At 41.5% G+C, this 18,525-nt stretch overlaps 2 protein-coding genes across 7 annotated transcripts; both read right to left on the bottom strand.

Annotated features, from left to right (window-relative positions):
* Nucleotides 1-86: 86 nt before the first annotated feature.
* On the bottom strand, nt 87-10,007 carry kat2b (K(lysine) acetyltransferase 2B). The gene is made up of 18 exons (XM_069176321.1): nt 9,658-10,007; nt 8,683-8,809; nt 8,432-8,577; nt 8,250-8,336; nt 7,980-8,161; nt 7,695-7,886; nt 7,399-7,502; nt 7,128-7,253; nt 6,520-6,653; nt 5,621-5,829; nt 5,401-5,527; nt 5,190-5,300; nt 3,937-4,080; nt 3,725-3,839; nt 3,565-3,595; nt 3,232-3,295; nt 3,056-3,140; nt 87-1,575 (listed from the first exon to the last, which is right to left on the bottom strand). Exons 1-18 carry the CDS (start codon nt 9,856-9,858, stop codon nt 1,382-1,384), a joined length of 2,379 nt encoding a protein of 792 aa, XP_069032422.1. The 5' UTR covers nt 9,859-10,007; the 3' UTR covers nt 87-1,381.
* A 501-nt stretch (nt 10,008-10,508) lies between these two features.
* Nucleotides 10,509-18,108, bottom strand: rab5aa (RAB5A, member RAS oncogene family, a). 6 transcript variants are annotated; one of them, XM_069175960.1, is made up of 6 exons: nt 17,900-18,108; nt 14,388-14,606; nt 14,095-14,246; nt 13,832-13,954; nt 13,506-13,599; nt 10,509-13,254 (listed from the first exon to the last, which is right to left on the bottom strand). In XM_069175960.1, exons 2-6 carry the CDS (start codon nt 14,551-14,553, stop codon nt 13,139-13,141), a joined length of 651 nt encoding a protein of 216 aa, XP_069032061.1. In that variant the 5' UTR covers nt 14,554-14,606; nt 17,900-18,108; the 3' UTR covers nt 10,509-13,138. The 6 variants fall into 6 exon arrangements, with proteins under 6 accessions (XP_069032061.1, XP_069032057.1, XP_069032058.1 ...); XM_069175956.1 differs by having other exon boundaries at nt 14,388-14,609; XM_069175957.1 differs by having other exon boundaries at nt 17,861-18,108.
* Between the last annotated feature and the right edge of the window lie 417 nt (nt 18,109-18,525).

The following is an 18,525-nucleotide window of genomic DNA, read 5'->3' on the forward strand; positions in this document are numbered from 1 at the left end:
TCAGTCATGTTTGCAACTAAAAACAATGTATTAGGTGGGATTAATTGTTATTCCTTGGATGAAAAACTGCAGACACAAAATTAGCCTCACTTCTGTTTTATTCAGTCTATAAAATAGGCTAATACTATCTCATTAAAACCAATTGTACAAAGAGCATGAGATCATTTTTCCAGACATTTTACAAAAGGTATTTTTTTTTCCTAAATTTTGAAAAGTACAAACACCCTTTTACAAAACAGCAAAACTACATATTATTGCACAATCGTTTTCATTTATCTCCAAAGTATAAAGTTATCAATCTCCATCTGCAGGACAAAAATAAGAAATAATAAATTAAGACGTTGTCTTAAGCGTAATTCTTCTAAATTACAGCACATAAATAAGAATAAACTCTAAATAATTAAATTAGACCGTAGTCGACAGTGTAATTTATGTGTAAAACAAATTCTGAGGAAAAGAAAATGCTCTTATTTATGTTAACTAATACTTGGAAAAATAAAAGTGCATTTCGATAGTCAAACGGCCCTATGTGGCTTGGTGGGAAAAAAAAGATAATTTATTTAGTTCTGAAAAAGAAAATATATGTTATGTACACATTTAAAATATACAGTGGGTATGAGTGCTTCAAAATAATTCAAATTTGTACAAATTTAAAGTATGTATTCCTCTTTTGGCAGGATGAACTCATAACAGACAAACTTTGACCTCATTAACGCCGCACATGCTCACAAGAATAGAGTTATACAGACAGGAAAACTTGAACTCTGCCACTTTCCTCACAGGTAACACTTTTGTAATGACTTTGTACTGCAGATGTGGTTACTTCTCATGACATCTCTACCTGAGTCAACTGAGAGGAGGAGGCAGACACTAAAAAGGCAATATGAAAACAACAGAGATAGAGAGAGACAAAGTCAGATTGGTGGTAAAGCTCCAATCAGCTGTCATTCTGTGATGCCTTCCAGCATCTTAACACACGTTACCAAAACCTTTCTGCCCTGTTTAATATGTATTACTGTTCCACCTTCTGCTGTCCTTTCTCTCCATGGGCCTCTGGGACACGTGATGAAATACAAAGACACAATGCTTCTTATGTTTGAAATCCAAAACAGTCTCAAGAGTTCTTCAATGAGGCCTTCCTTCGTGGCCTATCTTTCAGAGTAAATATCAGCTACCGATTCAGGATCTGGGCCAGTGTGCATCAAACAATCTAAGAGTACTGATCTGAGACCTGTTTGCACCTTTTGCATTCAGATGTGTTTCTGAATCAGTAGTCCTTTTCTTTTCTTGTCTTTTGCATTACCTCTAACTTAACTTGAACCATTTCATGGTCTGAGGACTCTCATCCTTGTCAAGGGAAGCAGAAACTTCTTCCTGTCATTTACTTCTCGATGAGGCCTGCCTCTTTGATCTTGGTGTAGAAGAATTTCTCCAGTAAGTTGGCGCACTTGTAGTATTCGCTCTCTGGAGGGTTGTACTCCCGGCAGTTGGTGAAGATGCGCTGCATGTCAGCCATGAACAACTTGCGTGTTGTGTAGTACCTGCTCTTTAGACGCTCGCTCATTGTCTTGAGGTCTGTGAAGGTGATACATTAATTGTTTATTAAAGTTAAACATCTTTTTGAATCATGATACACTCTCAGTGGTTGAACTACACCATTGAACCCAGAGCTCTTTACTTTTTAAAACAAAAAAACACATTTGGTTCTTGTTTTTATTACACTTGAACAGTAAAAAAAAAACAACCACTGGAATGTGCTAAATGTGATGTTGAGAGGTTTTTTTTCCAACTGATCTGCACTTGTGCTGCGATATGGGCATTTATAAAAGTTCCTTTTAAATGGATTGAGACATACAGTAGAGCATTGGCTCTCAACTGGTGGGTCATGATCAAAAAGTGGGTTGCAAGGCCATCTTGACTTGTTCACGGATGTGCATAGAAAAAAAGTAGAGGGGAAAAAAATGGTTAAACATTATTTTTGAAGTTACAGAACTTCTCCTGCTACAGTAATTTTGTAGGCCATACATTTCCCATGATGTAGTACACAAGAAGTCACTCTTTGCTGCAGCATTGTGATGACAATAATGACCAAAAGTTCATCACGTCAGTAGAAAGCTTTATTCAGCCATTAGTTACCAATTTCAGATTAGTTTGGTAAGTTTCGTTCCTTTTTGCATTATTGTTTTTTTTGTTTTTTTAATGAAAATAATTTTAAGTGGGTCATAAATTTCAGAATTTGGGGTTAAAAAAACGTAGTGACTAGGAAAAAATGGGGGTCTTGAGGCCGGACCATACACTATAAAAGTGGACGTAGCTTCCAGGTCTCAAAAATGAGGCCAGTGCTTAAGTGCCTTAAACTTGAGGGCCACTAAGGGTTGGCTCCAAAAAGGCTTTGGTTCCATAGACTCCCATTCAACTTCTCTAATGAAATACAAAGCAAGACAAAAATTTCAATCAGTCATTATTATGTCATGTGCTAAAGTCACTCCTTCTTATTAGTTTTCTGGTGGTCCATCTAAAAATAATTCCATCAATAATCAGATATCAGGGATCAAAAAAGCGGTATTTTGAGGCGTGTGTCTTTTTGATAGACAGGCCTGTGGTGCAGGCAGGTTTCCGCTATCAGTGGGTGGGGTATAGTGTCCTGAGGATCTTTATCAGATCTACCACTCGCTCGTCCCCAACTCGCCCAAATACGGTCACTTCTGGCGCCAAAATAGCAAGATGCCGACGGCCAACATTAGAACTTCAGGATTCAGAGCGGCAGTTCACGAACTAATGGGGGATGTCATTGTTGATTGCTGCTTGGGCGAGACCAGTTGAGAACCACTGCAGTAGAAAATAGTAAACATGGAGGGCAGCCCTTCGGTTCCTTGCTTTGAGCCCCATGTCTCCTTGAGCCCCCTTGAACCTCATCTCATCTTCTTTACCTTTCAGAGTCGCTCTGTCTTTTGTTATTTGGTGTTGTTAATTCGCAGGCCTGCCTATTGCGGAGTGTGCACCACTTGAACTTGTCTCCTCCCCTTCAGATAACTGTGGTCAGTGGTGTACTTACCCATGGGGAAGCGAATGACTTGGTAGTACCCGGGTGCTTCCGTTTTCTTCACAGGCTCCATGAAAGGCCAGGCATTCTGGTGACTCTAGGATAAAAAAAAAAAAGAAGACCAGTATGATAAGAAAGAAAACCCGTGTTAGATGTAGAGTGTCCGTGTATATGTGTCTGGCCCTCACCTTCACATGTTGGAGGATGGTTTTCAGAGTGCTGTATAATTGATCCGGGTCCTTCAGTTCCTTCCTAAAGAAGCAAAAGTGACAGAAAAAAAGAACATTTTGAGCCTGATGGTGATGAAAAACGAATGTCCATGTCCGGTGTGAGTTGTATTCAAGACATCAATGAGGGGTTTTCCAGTCCTGTTAATGCAAATTGTTATTATAAATGAAGAACATAAACAATGACAAAATCTCAGGTTGTATCATTGCCAGTATAAGAGAGCTAAGTTATGTTTATACCAGAAGTCCTTGATTAGAAGCCCTGCTTCTTGCTAGTGTGGGGAAAACACTTACCCTTTGCCTACAGGCTTCCAGCCAGTTTCACCTGTTGACATAATGAAATTAAAATTACAGTCACATTTCACCGAAATCATCCATAAAAGATAAATATAAATGTGACATTGTTGTTAAAGAAACATACTGTAAGCTGTGCGATTAATAGTGAATAACATACGTATGCCAGGAATGCTCTCAATGGGAATCTGCCGGACTCCATCCTTAAAACAGGACAGCCCTGGATAAACTTTTCTGATCTGAGCCTGCTTTCTCTCGATCAGCTTCTTGATGATCTGAGGGAGACAGATGGGGATGGATTAAAAGATGAGTGAGTGCAGCCAGGGACAAGAAGAAGCATGTAAAGATTTAATTCACATTTCACCCACGTACTTCCTTCTGCTTCTTGATGATAACAGAGAACTCTGTGTAGGGGATGCTGGGGTTCAGTTCACAGCCCATGAGCGTGGCTCCCTCATAATCCTTGATGTAGCCCACATACTTGGCCTTGGGAACTTTGATGTCTTTTGAGAAACCCTGAAAGGGAGGAGATGTGTTTTCTTGCCATCAAAACGTTTTGAGGAAGTTTTGGTCCTGTTGTGAATGAACAAAGTTTAGCACAGTAATGTGCAGGGAGCCGGAGACAGCAATTACTTTCTTAAGTATTCGGAGTTACGTCGCTTGATTGGCATCAGCACCTATGTTGCCCGTGTTTTTGTGGTTGCAATTTCGCCATGGACATGACCGGAGAGCACTCATCAAATTTTGTGTCAAACCTGGGAATCGGCAAAAGAGACCCTTGGAATGCTTCAGAAAATCTATAGCGATGAGGCAGTGAGCTGGGTAAGGGGTTTTAAGTGGCATTCATTTCAAGAGAAGCAAAACGTTACTGTCCAAGACTGAAGGACGCGCACTATGTTAAAGGCGCAACCATGAGACATCGATGGGGTTGTGTACCATGAGTTTGTCCCCCAGGGTCAGACTGACAACACACAAGTTCTACTTTGATGTTGTGATGCGTCGGAGGGAAAACATTCGGTGAAAACAACCTGAACTGTGGCGCGGTGGCAATTGAGTTACCAAACATGACAACGCTCCCGTTAACGTGCATTGAAATTTTGTGGGCTGCAACAACACAATCGTAGCTCCTCATCAACTCCTACTCAGCGGATTTGGCTGCCAGCGACTTCTTTGTGTTCCCCAAAGATTTGACACAAGTTTTGACGTCCACTCTCTCCTCAAGTTTCATGTCCGTGGTGAAATTACAATTGCACATGTACCGATGCTCGCAAAAACATGTGTAACTCAGGTGCTGATGTTGATCAAGCAACGTAACTTGGAATTCACAGGCTGTAGTTTCTCTGTGCTATGTGCCAGAAACGCACCCATCTAACATTTTATGTAATTTCATTAAGAAACTTTCAATACCATCTGAAAACGTAGTGTAGTTTGTCAAAAAGTTTGAAGTATTCAGTATTAAAAATAGCACAACCCAAGACATCAAGAACAAATGCAATCGTCGTATTTTTTTTATGACATATTTTGAAATGTTCTTTTTGCAGATAATGTATAGTATCTTTACAGAGTAAAGGGTCAGGAGAGATGTAGTAGATGGTTTTGGGTCATCTAACATTTTCATACGTTACCTGCTTCTTGAAGTAACCGATGGCGTACTCATCAGCATAAGTGAGGAAGTTGAGGATTTCATGCTTTATATGATACTCCTTAAGGTGATTCATCAAATGGGTTCCATAACCCTGAAACCACATAGCCACAACAAGAAAGGGTTAAAACTGGCCATGCAAATATAACTAAACACACAAAAAAACTGATAAGTAAAGCAGGGAGTCCTCTCACCTTGACCTGTTCGTTGGAAGTGACAGCACAAAAGACAATCTCTGTAAAACCTTGTGATGGAAACATCCGGAAACAGATCCCCCCGATCACACGACCGTCCTTGATTAGCGACAGCGTCTTGTGCTTCCTGCCAGAAAAAAAAAAGATTCATTTGAGTCAGAATGAGGCTGTGCGACATTTCTGGACATGATGAGCGACAATAAAGGAGAGTCACACTCACGGATCAAAGACCAGCCGTGTGATGTACTCCTTGGGCATGCGAGGAAGCTGGTGGGAGAACACATTCTGAAGGCCGACAAGCCACATCAGGATCCTCTTATTGGGCTTCTGGTTTAGGGAGTTCCCAATGACGTGGAATTCGATCACCCCCCTGCGCTCCTCCAGGCGGGCAGCTTCGTCACGTGCAGAATGAGCTGACAGCAGGCTGGTCTGCACAGGAAGGGAGGTAGAAAATCAGGATGATCGTGTTGTTCTCATCATCGCTGTCCCCGTTGTCATAAAACAGAGCACCAGACACCACAACACTTTCATATGATGCCATATGTTGGTTGACAAACCTGCCTTTAATGCACTGTGTGTAAATCCAAGAAAGGCTTGAATGGTATTTGTGGACTTACAAAGCATAATTGTGTAAAGCAGCCGCGCAGTGTCTTTCGAAATCTTTTCGAAATCTTAGATAATTCAAATCATATTCCCAACATATGGAAATTATCACACTTGGTACCAGGTCCACAATAAGTAACTCAAACTAACTTAATTAGAGTCAGGTTAAATTTGTCACATCAACTTGTTTTTGGTATTTTATATTTTTTTGACTGGTAGATAGCAGAGGGTTCTGGAGAACAGCTGCGTATCTGAAGCTGTAGTGACATGCACTGGCTGAGTCGTACCCACTTCACATTGTATCATTTATAGCAACAGCTAGAGAATTTAATTGGATATTACATACTCTGGGTGCATCAGCTAAAAAAAAAAAAAATGTTCTCTTCCAATTGTAAGTTGGTGGGACGAAGTTGATCTTATTTCTTAGACGGTTTCTGCCCAAACTGTCTAAATTTACCAATGGCAGGTTGTTTCATTTTAGGCTGACGGGGATCCACATGAAGAATAACTGGTTACCTCTGGAATGGCGGCAGGGTCAGTGATGGTTGCCATTACTTCATTTATGAGGTCCATGGGGATGTCACCCACCACCCTGGGTCTCTTGTTTTCCTCATGGTGAAGGGGCTCAGAGGGTTTACGCTTTTCTCCGACTGTGAGAGTGTACGGACACAGAGGAAGGTGCTCATCATCATCATCATCATCGACTGTCTGTTTTACATCTTGTCACCAGCAGAGAAGTTGACCAGCATTTAAGGGCAGCTTACTACGGCCTCAGCTTCAGCTACTGCCTATGCATGATGGCACAACTGTTGATTTTCAGTACGTTAGGAGCAGCTCTGAGGTGTACTTAGCTTCTGTTTGATGATAAAGCTTTGAAGCCAGCATTCAAATAAGTTTAGAGAAGTTGCAGATTACTGAGATTCCACTTCAAAAATAAGGACTATTTTGAGACCAGTGTATGTTTTTTTAGGTCAGATGGAGAGAGGCAGATTAACCTGCCGGCCACTGTAATGTATAAAGATGGTTTAAATGTGAAACACAAGTCTGGCTTTAGCTGGGTGCTGGTACATAACAAGTTGGCATCATTGTAACCTTACGAGTAATTACAGGTTTCTCTGTAATACCTGGGTTTGACTCCAGCACCGAAGCTGTTTTCCTGGCAGGACTGACACTGCCGCAGGTGGATGTGTCCACTGACACAGGACTGGTGCTGTAGTACAGCGGCCGGGCAACTGGAGGAGCACTGATCACTACAGAGCAAGAGGAATAAAATGTTCTTAAGTGGCATTTTTTACATGGTCTAAAATAGGTTAAGCAATTTAGGAGTCTGTTTTAAAGGTGTGACTATAAGGGTGTGTGTTTTTGTGAAGTCTGTGAGGGTGTATGTGGATCCACCTGTGTGGATTGGAATTTTCCCTCCTGCTGATCCTGCCAAGAAGTCTTGGTTCCAGATCGGAGAGCTGTGACTGTAAACCTCTTCCTCCAGCATGGACAAGAACCTGAGCAAAGAAAGCACAACAGCTACTTCACTGCATTGAAAAAGCTGGTCAAATATGTGGCCACTGTGTGGTGTGATACTGAGGATCTGCAGGCATGTGTAGTATATTAGTATACATGAAGATTTGTCTAGTTAGTCTCAAGTTTGTTGCATATTTTCCAAAATCTTTGGATTTCTTTTTTGTATCTCTTACTTGGGAAAGTGTGTGAGGATGAGCGTGCGTTTTTCTGGAGGAAGCTTGTCCTTCTCCTGTCTGGCCTGCTCCAGCAGTTGTTTCCTCATCACAGTGAACACAGAGCGCAGCAGCGTCCGGCCGAAGATCTGAGTGGTCTCGTACCGGGGTAGACTGTCACAGAACTGAGGCACATTGCAGTAGCAGAGCCACCTACAACGAGGATGCCACAGAAATATCTCAGAAACAGTTGTGCTGTAGACGCTTCAAAAGCAGGTGAACAGGAGGTCTGCGTAGAGCTGCTACCTGGTGTAGTTGGCTTTGTATCCAGCTGCATCATCATTGAGCACCCTCTGGCGTCTCTGGGAGGGCGTTTCTAGCTGCCAGTAGTTAATCTGGTTGAGAAACATCTTAGCCAGCTCCATGATGGTTTGACGTTCCTTAGATGGTAGGTGGCTGAATTTGTACTGGACAAAATTGTTCACCCCCTGATTAGAAAACACATGAAAAAAAACAAGTTGGAGTGGAGGCTTGTTTTCGTATTGCAGTTGACGCCAATATAGACGTGTAATTTACCTGTTCGATGCTCGGTTTTTCAAACGGAGGACTCTCCTGTGCTTCTAACATCGGTTTACCCATCTGTAGGATGGATTTCCTCAATAGCTGTAAGGTAAACAGAAACAGTATGTTCACTTGAAATCAAAGCAGGTTTGAAAATCCTGTTTTTAGATATATTGATAGTAAAAGCAGGAAATTACTTTGAAAAGTGAAAAGTAGACTTGTTTAGTGTCGGCATCCTCCTCTTTGTGAACGCATGTGTACAGATACTCCACATCCAGGACGATACCTAGAAGTCTGTTCATTTCCTCTTCTGAAACATTTTCTAGATGGGTCACATGATCACCTGTGAGGGGGGGGAAAAAAGATACCTGCCCTTCAAATACCTCTAACTCAATTCTATTTGGTACTACTCTCCTCTGTAGCTGCTTTTGTAGACATGCTGACGTACCCAAAGTGTGAGAGCAGCTCCGACAGGGCTCCTGCAGGTTGACCGTGTTGGATTGCTGGTCAGTTTGAGGCGGTGTAGGAGGGGGGTTCTGACTTTTCCAGCCATTACACTTACAAGCTCCTTCAGCCTGTAAAATGTATAGCTGAAATTAGTGCAAGTTGGAACAAACACTGGAAGTCAAATTCCACTTAATTTTGAATTAACAACCTTTTTAATCTGTGCACTATATACACATATACTTACTGGTACTAAACATTGTGATAGTAATCTATTATTTTATATTAAATGGGCCACAGCAGCAGATATACGATGTGAAACTTAAGATTGGTCATGACAGAAGTTGGGGAGAGAAGGCTGGTCACCGTCAGCTAGAGGTGCAGCACTGAGCATGCGCGTTGAAACAACAACAAACTCCGCCTCCCCAGCAGCTGTCACCCTGTCAAAACAAAGACCCCGTCCCTCTCTGCGGATCATACGCTGCATAAGCCCAATAAACTCCTCTTTATTTACCACCGTGCTCTGACGGACGGTGCGGGGACACTGTGAAATTTCCTGTGGAAAGCCCGAGACGGCGCACGAACGCGCACACAGCGGGAGCAATCCAGCCCCTTTTGCGCACACAGCCAGCTACTCCCAAAAGCCAGCGTCAAGCCAATGTTTACGTTCACCAACCCCCCACCTTGACAGAAACAGAGTAACATTGTAAAACCACTGGACAGCTTGCAGCTGGAAAGGCACCCGCTGAAGAGTTATAATGTAATAATAACACTGAAATCCTCTAGATTTTCAGTATCGCCCCTTCAGTAATTGGTTCGTGCATGCAAAATGAAAAAATTGATGTGCGGCAATGGCTTCCTTTGCTGCGCTTGCATTTTTGGAAACTATTGCAACCAAGCCCAGGAAATACCCTTAATTAATAATAAGACCTCAAAACTGCCGTGTTTCAAAAGTATGCAATGTGCGAATGGGGCATACTTTGCAGGATGAATACACTCCTAGTTTTTCCAGTTTCTTCGGCCGCGGTGAGGAGCGGAGTTGCGCCTTCTTTACGGCGATACGTGCGGAACCTCCAGCGGCGCCGGAGCCCTCCGTCCCCCCGGCTCCAGGAGCGGCCGGAACCAGGCCCGCAGCTCCGATGGCCGGCGAACCTTGCTGAATCCCAGCGCTGTCGCCCATGATTCACCTCCGAAACCCGAAGGGACCGCCGGCCCGGGAGATATTCGCGCTGCCGTCCGCTCTATTCCTCAAGCGGAGGATCAGACATGGCGCTCATCCTTATTTTCAATTTCTCACTGTAGGCCCATTTTCCTCCGCTAGGGGACTCAAATGGGGTAGGCCAACTCCACCACAATTCAGAGAGGAGAGAGGTCACAAAATGCAACCATTTGTAGCAAAAATTCAAGGTCAAATGAAACGGGAAAAAAAAAATGTAATGCGGTGCCATATCTGAGCACACAGTGACTGCTGGATCACAGTCACCTCATGTCACATAGAATAATGACTGAAATAACACCAACAATAATTTATAGAAAATTATTTTCATCTTACCATGAAACATATGGACATATTTAGTCCATTAAAATGTTTTTTGTTCACAGGAGAATTTTCTTCCAGGAATTTTCTCCTGTACAGAATAAGTTAACATATCAGAGGTGATGGGGGTAAAAAAAAAAAAAGAGAAGAAAAGCTTTAATCACTGTGGAGATGAGGGGTTGTGGTGTGGGGCTGTAAAACTCAGGGTCATAAGAGGTCAAAGAGGACTAGAGATTGAAATAGATGAAGAATAAAAAAAAATGCCACTAAGTCCACGCACACATACACACGGCCTGATTACAATAATAAATGATCAAATTTATTTCAGTATTTATTTGGTCATTACATAACAGTACTGTAAAATGCTTGCATTTAAATGTTTTCGGCTGCAATTAAGTGTCCACGGCAAAAAAAAAAACGAAAAAAAACCTCATACAATTTACATCCCTATAATGTGTTAATTTTTTTTTTATTCATGAATCACCTTCGTGCCAGCTGATAAGTTTTATACTGTTCCTGCAATATAGTCACAACGTTACTGAGATGTTATGGGGTTGGGGAGGGGAGGGGGGGGCAGACAGATGGATGCTTAAACTGTTTCGTATTGTGACTGACTCCTCTGGAGCTTTTCCAACCAGGGCCTCTGAAAGTTCAGGTTTACTATTAGGGAGGAGTACTGGACAAAGGCATCATAGCCTGATACCACAAAACAAAATGCAAAAAAGAGAAATTGTTCAAAAATAGAAACCAAAATATTTGGATATATTTTTGTCTTTTGAGAAAAAGGTACAAGACGGACGACTAAATAAATGCAATTTCATTTTTTTTTTTGTTTTGTTAATAACACTACATACATTTATAAAGACCACCACTGATTATAATTTAACCATTCGTGTGAAAAAAGGAACAGCAAACAAAACTTCAAACCCAGATTGTAGCTGTTTTTTTTCCTGCTAACTGTACAGTTTTTTGTTTTTTTTTATGATTATCTAGACAACTCCCTAGCAAGCATTAGTCCTGTCACTGATAAATTGAAAAAAGGTAGACTACACTGCAACACCCTATTTACAGTATATTATTTATATATTTATATTTATATATATTTATATATATATTTATATCACACTGGCTGAAATTATGACAAGATAAATTCATGAGCATCATTAGTGCAAGGCATGAGTAAGACAGACCTGTGAAAAGAGTTACTGACTAGAAGTATTCTCTCTATATATGTATGTGTGTGTGTGCGTGTGTCTCTGTATGTAACAATGTGTAGTGGGGCAGGAGGTGGAAAAATAAACAGAAGTGTGTGCTCGACATATGCGTGGATGAGGTGTAACAGACTCTGTGAGTGTGTGCTGATGTACAATGATGTCTAGGTCTGTCAGTGGGTGGGTGGGTGGGTGGGGGAGTAAATGGCATGTGTGTGTTACTGTGCAAATGTGTGTTCAAACAAACACACACATAAATGTGCATGTGAATAAGTCTATGAATGAAATCGGTCACCAGCCAGCCAGCCAGCCCAGGCCCAGTTTGTACATACTGACACACGACTGTGTCTAAAGCACTTCCTAATCAAGAGAGGATGTCAAACAATTATGATTCCAATACAATTATGAAGCAACCTTACATATTGCAACTCCCCACTCACTACCATCACCTCCGCGTTTCACCCAGTGCAAACCCAGCAGCGGTCCAGCAACATTGACACAATGGAAAAAGTAATCGTATTAACGAAATTATCCGAAAGGCAGAAACCCAAGAGACCCCAGTATGACCACAAGGAGATGGTCTGCACAAGATTTATGAAAGGACACTTGGCATGAGGAGACACTGACGTCTACCTCAGAGGCCTCCGTGCCTTGTTGTAGAGAAAGCTGGGGTTTTGTTGTGCTGCATTGGTCCTTGCAGACACTCAAATCACAGAGTAAATACTGTGAAACATTGCACAATGCCACTACGGACAGCTACAAGCAGGCGTGGCCCCAGAATGGAGCCTACAGGTGGTAGAAGAGAATGTACACTAGTGCTACTTTGGGTTTAACGGGGGTAAAGGATATGGATAGCAGTGGGCAGGCAGAGGGAATCATAGAGAGAGAGAGAGGAACTTTAAAAGGACTATAGTCCACAACTTCTTTCATTTTTACTTTTAGATAAAAGGGTCTCAGTGAGGAGAGTGAAATAGCTCCTCTCTTTCTCTCTCTCTCTCTCTCTCTCTCTCTCGCTCCACCCTCTGCCTTTCCTCTTTCTCAGATTCACAAAAACACACTCCTCTTCTCTAACAGACTTTTTCTCCGTGCTACTGCAGACGAACAGTTAAAACACAGTTTTTGTTTTTCTATTTCAGGCCATGTAAATATACAGGTATGTGCATCCATAATTCTTACAAAATTATGGTAAATAATAGTTAACACAATTATCAAAAAAATGAACAAAAACAGAAGACTGGTATTAGAAATGCAGTAGTAAAGTCTTAAGCTATCCCAGAAAAGGGAAGTAATTACTTCCTCTAACTGGGACTCTGAACATTGGAGGGAGGATGATGGAAGGCATGGTGCAATAACGTTTCTAATATCTGCTATCACAGATCTATCAATAATAACTGATAGACGTAACAAGCTGGATAGCAGAAAGTAAGACAGAGTGGTTAGGAGGCTTCACCAGGTAGCAGCAGAACCATAATGGAGGGAAAGAGGTGGGGCCACGAAGAAAGATCAGTGTGATGGTATTGACTTCCCTACTGCAAAAAAAAGGAAAAAAAAAAAGGGGGGGGGGAGGGGTTGGGGGGGCACGGGGCATCTTTTCTTGTTTCAGAGAATGGGTGACACATTGCATTAGTAACTGCAGTTGCATTTGGGGCATTGGCCACATTAGTTACTGCTATACAGGTTGTTTGGGGGGGGGGAGGAGGGTGTTCTTCATGTTAGTTACTGCAGCATGGAGCCTTGGCTGGCTGGGCAGCTTCTGTCAGGTCCACTCCCCGGTTCCGCCCACTGTTGGCTCCCGCAGCCTGAGGCTCACTTTTTGGCAATCTCTTTGCTGGAGGGAAAAACAAATAAACCAAAGTAAACAACAATAAAAGAAACTGAAGCTTTTTATGTTCACCACAACATAACGTAGCAGAAGCTACCAATGAAAAAAAGGTCATAACCCAAGTTTGCCCATCACCATCCAGTTTATCAGATGAAATAGCTCATACAAATATTAATATGATCAATTAATATGACTCTTATTACCAATCCATAAATGCAAAAGCAAAATCTATGAATTTAGTGTTAAAAGTTACCCACCAATAGCCATAAATATCTCATTCACATTCATAGATGTCTTGGCTGACGTCTCCATGAAAAGTAAACTGTTGTCATCTGCATAGGACTGGGCATCCTGGTAACACAATGTAAACATCATGAGTTATCATTACGCCCCTCGCGCATGTTTGCATTCAGGCACAGGAGAAGCACAATTAGAGTTTATACCAAGTCATGACTGTAAAGATTAATGACGTCATTATTTGTAATGTCTTCTTCTGGCTGTAATCACATTCAACAAAAGCACATTTCTGTTAGAAATCAAACACGATTGACTGACTATTAAGATGCAGTTTGTTTTGTCCGACCTGGAAATCGACAGCCCTCTTGCTGGCTAGGTCAGCCTTGTTGCCCGACAGAGCGATGACTATATTAGGGCTAGCTTGTCTTTGCAGCTCCTTCACCCAGTTCTTTGCCCTTGCAAAGGACTCCTGCAAAGAGAAGAAATTGTGCCACTTGTCAATACACTTACACTTTAACTTCTCGCACGAGTACTCTGACCGCAGACCTGAATACATGTCAGTATCATAAGTACAACTTTCTAGCTATAATGATTGTCTGATAAACATGCCTCGTTTGTGATGTCGTAGACCACAATGGCGGCTTGTGCTCCTCTGTAATACATTGGTGCCAAACTGTGGTAACGCTCCTGACCTGCAGTGTCCCAGATCTCAAACTTCACTGTTGTGTCATCTAGACACACCGTCTGGGTGAGAAAGGCCGCTGCAGGGATACAGGAAGACACGAGGGGTGAGTCAGCACTACATGGTCAATATCCACACTAACATCATAGTCTTTACAGCGCCATGTCGAGACGTATGTCAGCTCGTAAGAAGCAGCCCGGTCTGATCAGATGACGCTCACCTCCTATTGTGCTTTCCTGGAATTCATGGAACTGGCCCTTGACGAAGCGAAGCACTAAGCTGGACTTCCCAACAGCTGATTCCCCCAGCAGCACCAGCTTAAACTGACAAATCTTGTTCCCTGCGTTGGGTCCATTGGGCCTTGTAGCTCCTCCTCGATTGGCCATGACCTAATCAGATCCCCTGGTAGCCTGCGTGCTAAACCTCACTATCAGGATTTCTGCTGCAAGAAGCAAAACGAGAAATATGTTGTCTGACAATCACAGAGTAATAAACACATATTCAATTCTAAAAAGCTTCACAGCTTAGAATAAATTTAACAAAACATATCTGCTTATAAAGAGTTAACACTACAATATAACCACACAAAAAAAAAAAAAAACACAAAAAAAATTGCAAGTATTATACCAAACAATAATGTCACACAACGATGTCTACAGCAGCCATTTTGTTTTAAAGCTGTGAGGATTTATTCAAACAAGCTCATTTTTGGTCTCTGTTTTGATACGATAAAGGACTTTACAGGGCTCAAAATAGAACGAAAGATATGACACACGTCTGTGAGACATACAGTATTACTGTGCCAAATGAAGTGGGGGAAAAAATGAAACCTACTGACTGTAATCATGTTGTGTAGGCAGTTACCGTTTTTTTTTTTTAAAGCAGATATTGTTTAAAGGCCGTTAGGACTCGATCTGCTAACTGTATAAATATCACAAGAACTGGACAAAAGTATCAACACCGATCTACCTTACTTCAATTGAGCAAAATGCAGGTCTGAGCAGTTGAACTTTGTCTTAATGAACACGTTTAGAATCCTGAAAAATAAATGGCGGACAGAAAGAAAAAGCTGCCCTTCTGATGCAGTTTAACAAAACTAGACAAGAGTACAATAGCTATTTATGTCATTTGAAATGTAATGAAGTTATGTATTGATCTTCTATTAAGAATAAAATCATGCAACAAATTGAAAGAACTTTCCAAATTCAAGAACAGTGGCGTAAAACGCCATTAAAGAATTAAATATTAGTAAAATCACAAAGGGAGCTAGACCGATAAACGAGCTAATAGAGCTAAAGAAGGAAAGTAAATGTGGCTCCATTCTCTCTAAGTTATACATTTTGACTTTTGAAATTTGGACCCACCTGTCATAACTGACAACACCAGTCAAGTGCATACTGTATAAAAAGTAATGCATCTCTCACTCATATTTCACACGTCAAAGTCAAGCATCAGTAACATCACTTCTGCATGTTGTGCGTTTCACAAGTTTTCTGGAGGCCATTTAAAATAAACAGCGTGTTTCTGCAGCATTTCCACTACAACACTACAGTTTTTGTTACATCCTTATAGTTACTTTTCGCTATTGCAAATCTGAAGAATTTTCCCATTGAAAGCAATAAATTCGTTTTTGAAGTATCATTTCAATTATACATTTAAAATGAATATGTTTAATAAATACTTACAATGTAAACAATCATTTCATTTTGTCTTTAACTTATGACTATAAAAGTCAATTAATTTTGCCAAATGTCTAATTTTTATTTTCAAGTCATTCAAATACAACCAGCTATCATCTCCATATTAAAAGCACATCAAACACACAGAACCTTCCTTTAAATATAATTGTCCACACGTGCCTTTGATTACACTGTTTTTCTTGCATAATAACCTGCAATGAGAGAATTATACCAGTTAACAGCAACAATGTCTTACCAATAGTTTCTTTATGGATGTCACCACCAAAAGAGGCAAAGACAGACCACCACAATCACATACACTGACAGAAAGCATAGGTAGGCCTTGTCATGAATCACTGATGTGGTGAAAGACGCGCCCACATTTCTCAAGACTGTCATCACTGCGAGAACCGCTGCATGGATACATACCATGCGTTGCTTACCAACTTATTTAGGAATGAATTGTTCACCAATTTATATAAAACAGATGTTGTTTTGTTGGGAGAGAATCACTGTTTACGTCCAACTTTTAAGGGACAAGTTGTCCTGAGCTTGATTTGTGGAATCTTCTCCCTGAACACAAACATGACTTTCACCCCCCCCCCCCCCCCCCCCACCAAACTCCCTATCGGACTCGTATCAGCTGTCTAAAGCATTAAAGTAAGATTTATTTATATTTTAACCACACTAGTCCTGTTTTGCTGATATTTGTTCTTAGAAAGGTGTTGCTCTACGGCCGCTATTGCAAACTGCGAGACCCCAGTTTAAAAAGATATTGTTAGGCATTATATGATATAATGAGACGCACAACACCATTCAACATCGGCATCACACTCTCCACCTATTTTTTTTTTTTTTTTGCAAGTCTGCGGTATAAAATTACGTTAGAATCGAGTGGTGCGGTGCTTATTACATTATGTTCAATAACTACACAATGTGAGCGGATACAGCTGCAATTATATTTCAAACAAGACTGCAGAGACAGACGCGATCGCAGGACGTGAAGGGTTTGGCTTCACTAAAGGTACATCGGTTTTCAATGCATCACAACGTCAATAAAAAAAAAAAATTAAAAAAAAAATCTGTTGATTAAATATTAAGACAACAACTAGTGCACAGCTTACATTTTTTTTTTCTATGTTTACAAATGAGACAGCTGAAGCAAATATCTGCCAAGCTTACGTCCGTGTCCAAATGCATCCAGGAACGGAAATCAAAACTACACTTCAGGTGTTGCAGCGAGGGTGATTACTGAGGTAGGAAGGTCATTTTAAACAACGGAGTCAGACGGGGAAACCTTCAAAAAAAAAAAAAAAAAAAAAAACGAGCAAGAAGAACGAAACTAAACACGAGGAAGTGCAACAAAAACCAGCGTTGACTCGAGGACTCAGGACTGTCAACAAAACACTGCGCACTGCGCGACTGCGACGCTCGCAGCGTTGTTTGGATTTAACTGTAGTTAGTTGACTGTAAACACACCGACTCGTGTTGGCTTCTCTTGTTTTGATATTACAGAGGGACGCCATTTTTAAAATTGTTTTTTTTTTTTTTGGTTCTCTCGCTAGTTAGCTTGCAAGCTAAGGTAGGCTGGACGTAGAAACGACAGGATTAACGACATAAAACACGAGCCGCGGTTTCTGAAACAACGGTATCAAATTCAAAATGCCGGTTTGCGGGTGCTGGCTTTTGCTCGCGTTTCTTTAACAGGGAGTTTCCAGACCCCCTTCAATTATCAAACATTAGCTTGCTAGCATTGTTAGCATTCCACCCACTGACTGGGGATTTTTTTTTTTTTTTTTTTTTTTCTTCAATTTAGCTGGCAGCTAATAAAGCGCCTTGTCCAAGCTACTTTGACATCGCGAGTCACTTTCTACTGGCACCGGATGTTCGCTGAAGAGGGTTTCTATTAAAAAACGCCGAACCGACGGCGTCAGCTTAACGAAGGCGGCGGCGACGACCGAGCTGGCGTCGGTCCGCAAATCACAACGAGTCGAGTCACGTCGAGCACATTTACCTGAAGAGCAGGACGACGTTTGGGACTTTAAATACCAACCGTGGTCGTAGGACGCTTTGGTGAGGTGGTGCTGAGGAAGGAGAGGAGGGGGGGGGGAGGCCCGAGGGAGGAAAAAAAAAATGAATTTCAACAATCCCGTCACGTCTCCTCCTTTCTTTATTCTCGCTACTTCCCCTCAGAAACCAAAACACAAAACGAGCACTTCCGCTCCTCGCGCGCCACGTCACAACCGCGACGTCTGCGCCCTCGAGACCCGGAGCCGTCCGTCTTGCGTGGCTCCGCTCGAGACGAGCCTCTCAGCTCTTCAAAATACACATGCACAAAAAAAAAAAAAAAAAAAGCCCGTTTTGTATCGGAGAATATTTATTTAAAAAAAATAAATACAAATTATAAATGAAATGCGACAATGCAGGCTAACTATCCAGCACTCTACAAACCTCCCACCAAACCGCACACACTGTGAACTGCTCTAGTTCGATGCAGGCTATATATTTATATAATTGATGTACTCCCAGCAGTGTACCACTGTCTTGCTCAGATTTGCAACGAAATGTTTCTCAGCTCACTACAGTACCTTTCATACCTGAATTTGATTACGCTACTTTTCAGTGTAACAATAATCTACATAATAATGAAATCCGTAAAACATCGACACCCTGTGAACT

Source organism: Embiotoca jacksoni, unplaced genomic scaffold, assembly GCF_022577435.1.
Source record: "Embiotoca jacksoni isolate LCO1_2020_lvr unplaced genomic scaffold, fEmbJac1.0.p SCAF_7, whole genome shotgun sequence".
Lineage (NCBI taxonomy): Eukaryota > Metazoa > Chordata > Actinopteri > Embiotocidae > Embiotoca > Embiotoca jacksoni.

Excerpts from the sequence above, each read along its gene's own strand:
- kat2b (XM_069176321.1), bottom strand. The coding sequence starts at position 9,858 with ATGGGCGACAGCGCTGGGATTCAGCAAGGTTCGCCGGCCATCGGAGCT. Across the intron at positions 7,887-7,979 it reads TACAAAGCCAACTACACCAG|GTGGCTCTGCTACTGCAATG; the intron begins GTAGCAGCTCTA and ends TCCTCGTTGTAG. Across the intron at positions 4,081-5,189 it reads TCGGTTACTTCAAGAAGCAG|GGTTTCTCAAAAGACATCAA; the intron begins GTAACGTATGAA and ends CCTCCCTTTCAG.
- rab5aa (XM_069175960.1), bottom strand. The coding sequence starts at position 14,553 with ATGGCCAATCGAGGAGGAGCTACAAGGCCCAATGGACCCAACGCAGGG. Across the intron at positions 14,247-14,387 it reads CCAGGAAAGCACAATAGGAG|CGGCCTTTCTCACCCAGACG; the intron begins GTGAGCGTCATC and ends GTATCCCTGCAG. Across the intron at positions 13,955-14,094 it reads TCTACGACATCACAAACGAG|GAGTCCTTTGCAAGGGCAAA; the intron begins GCATGTTTATCA and ends TTCTCTTTGCAG.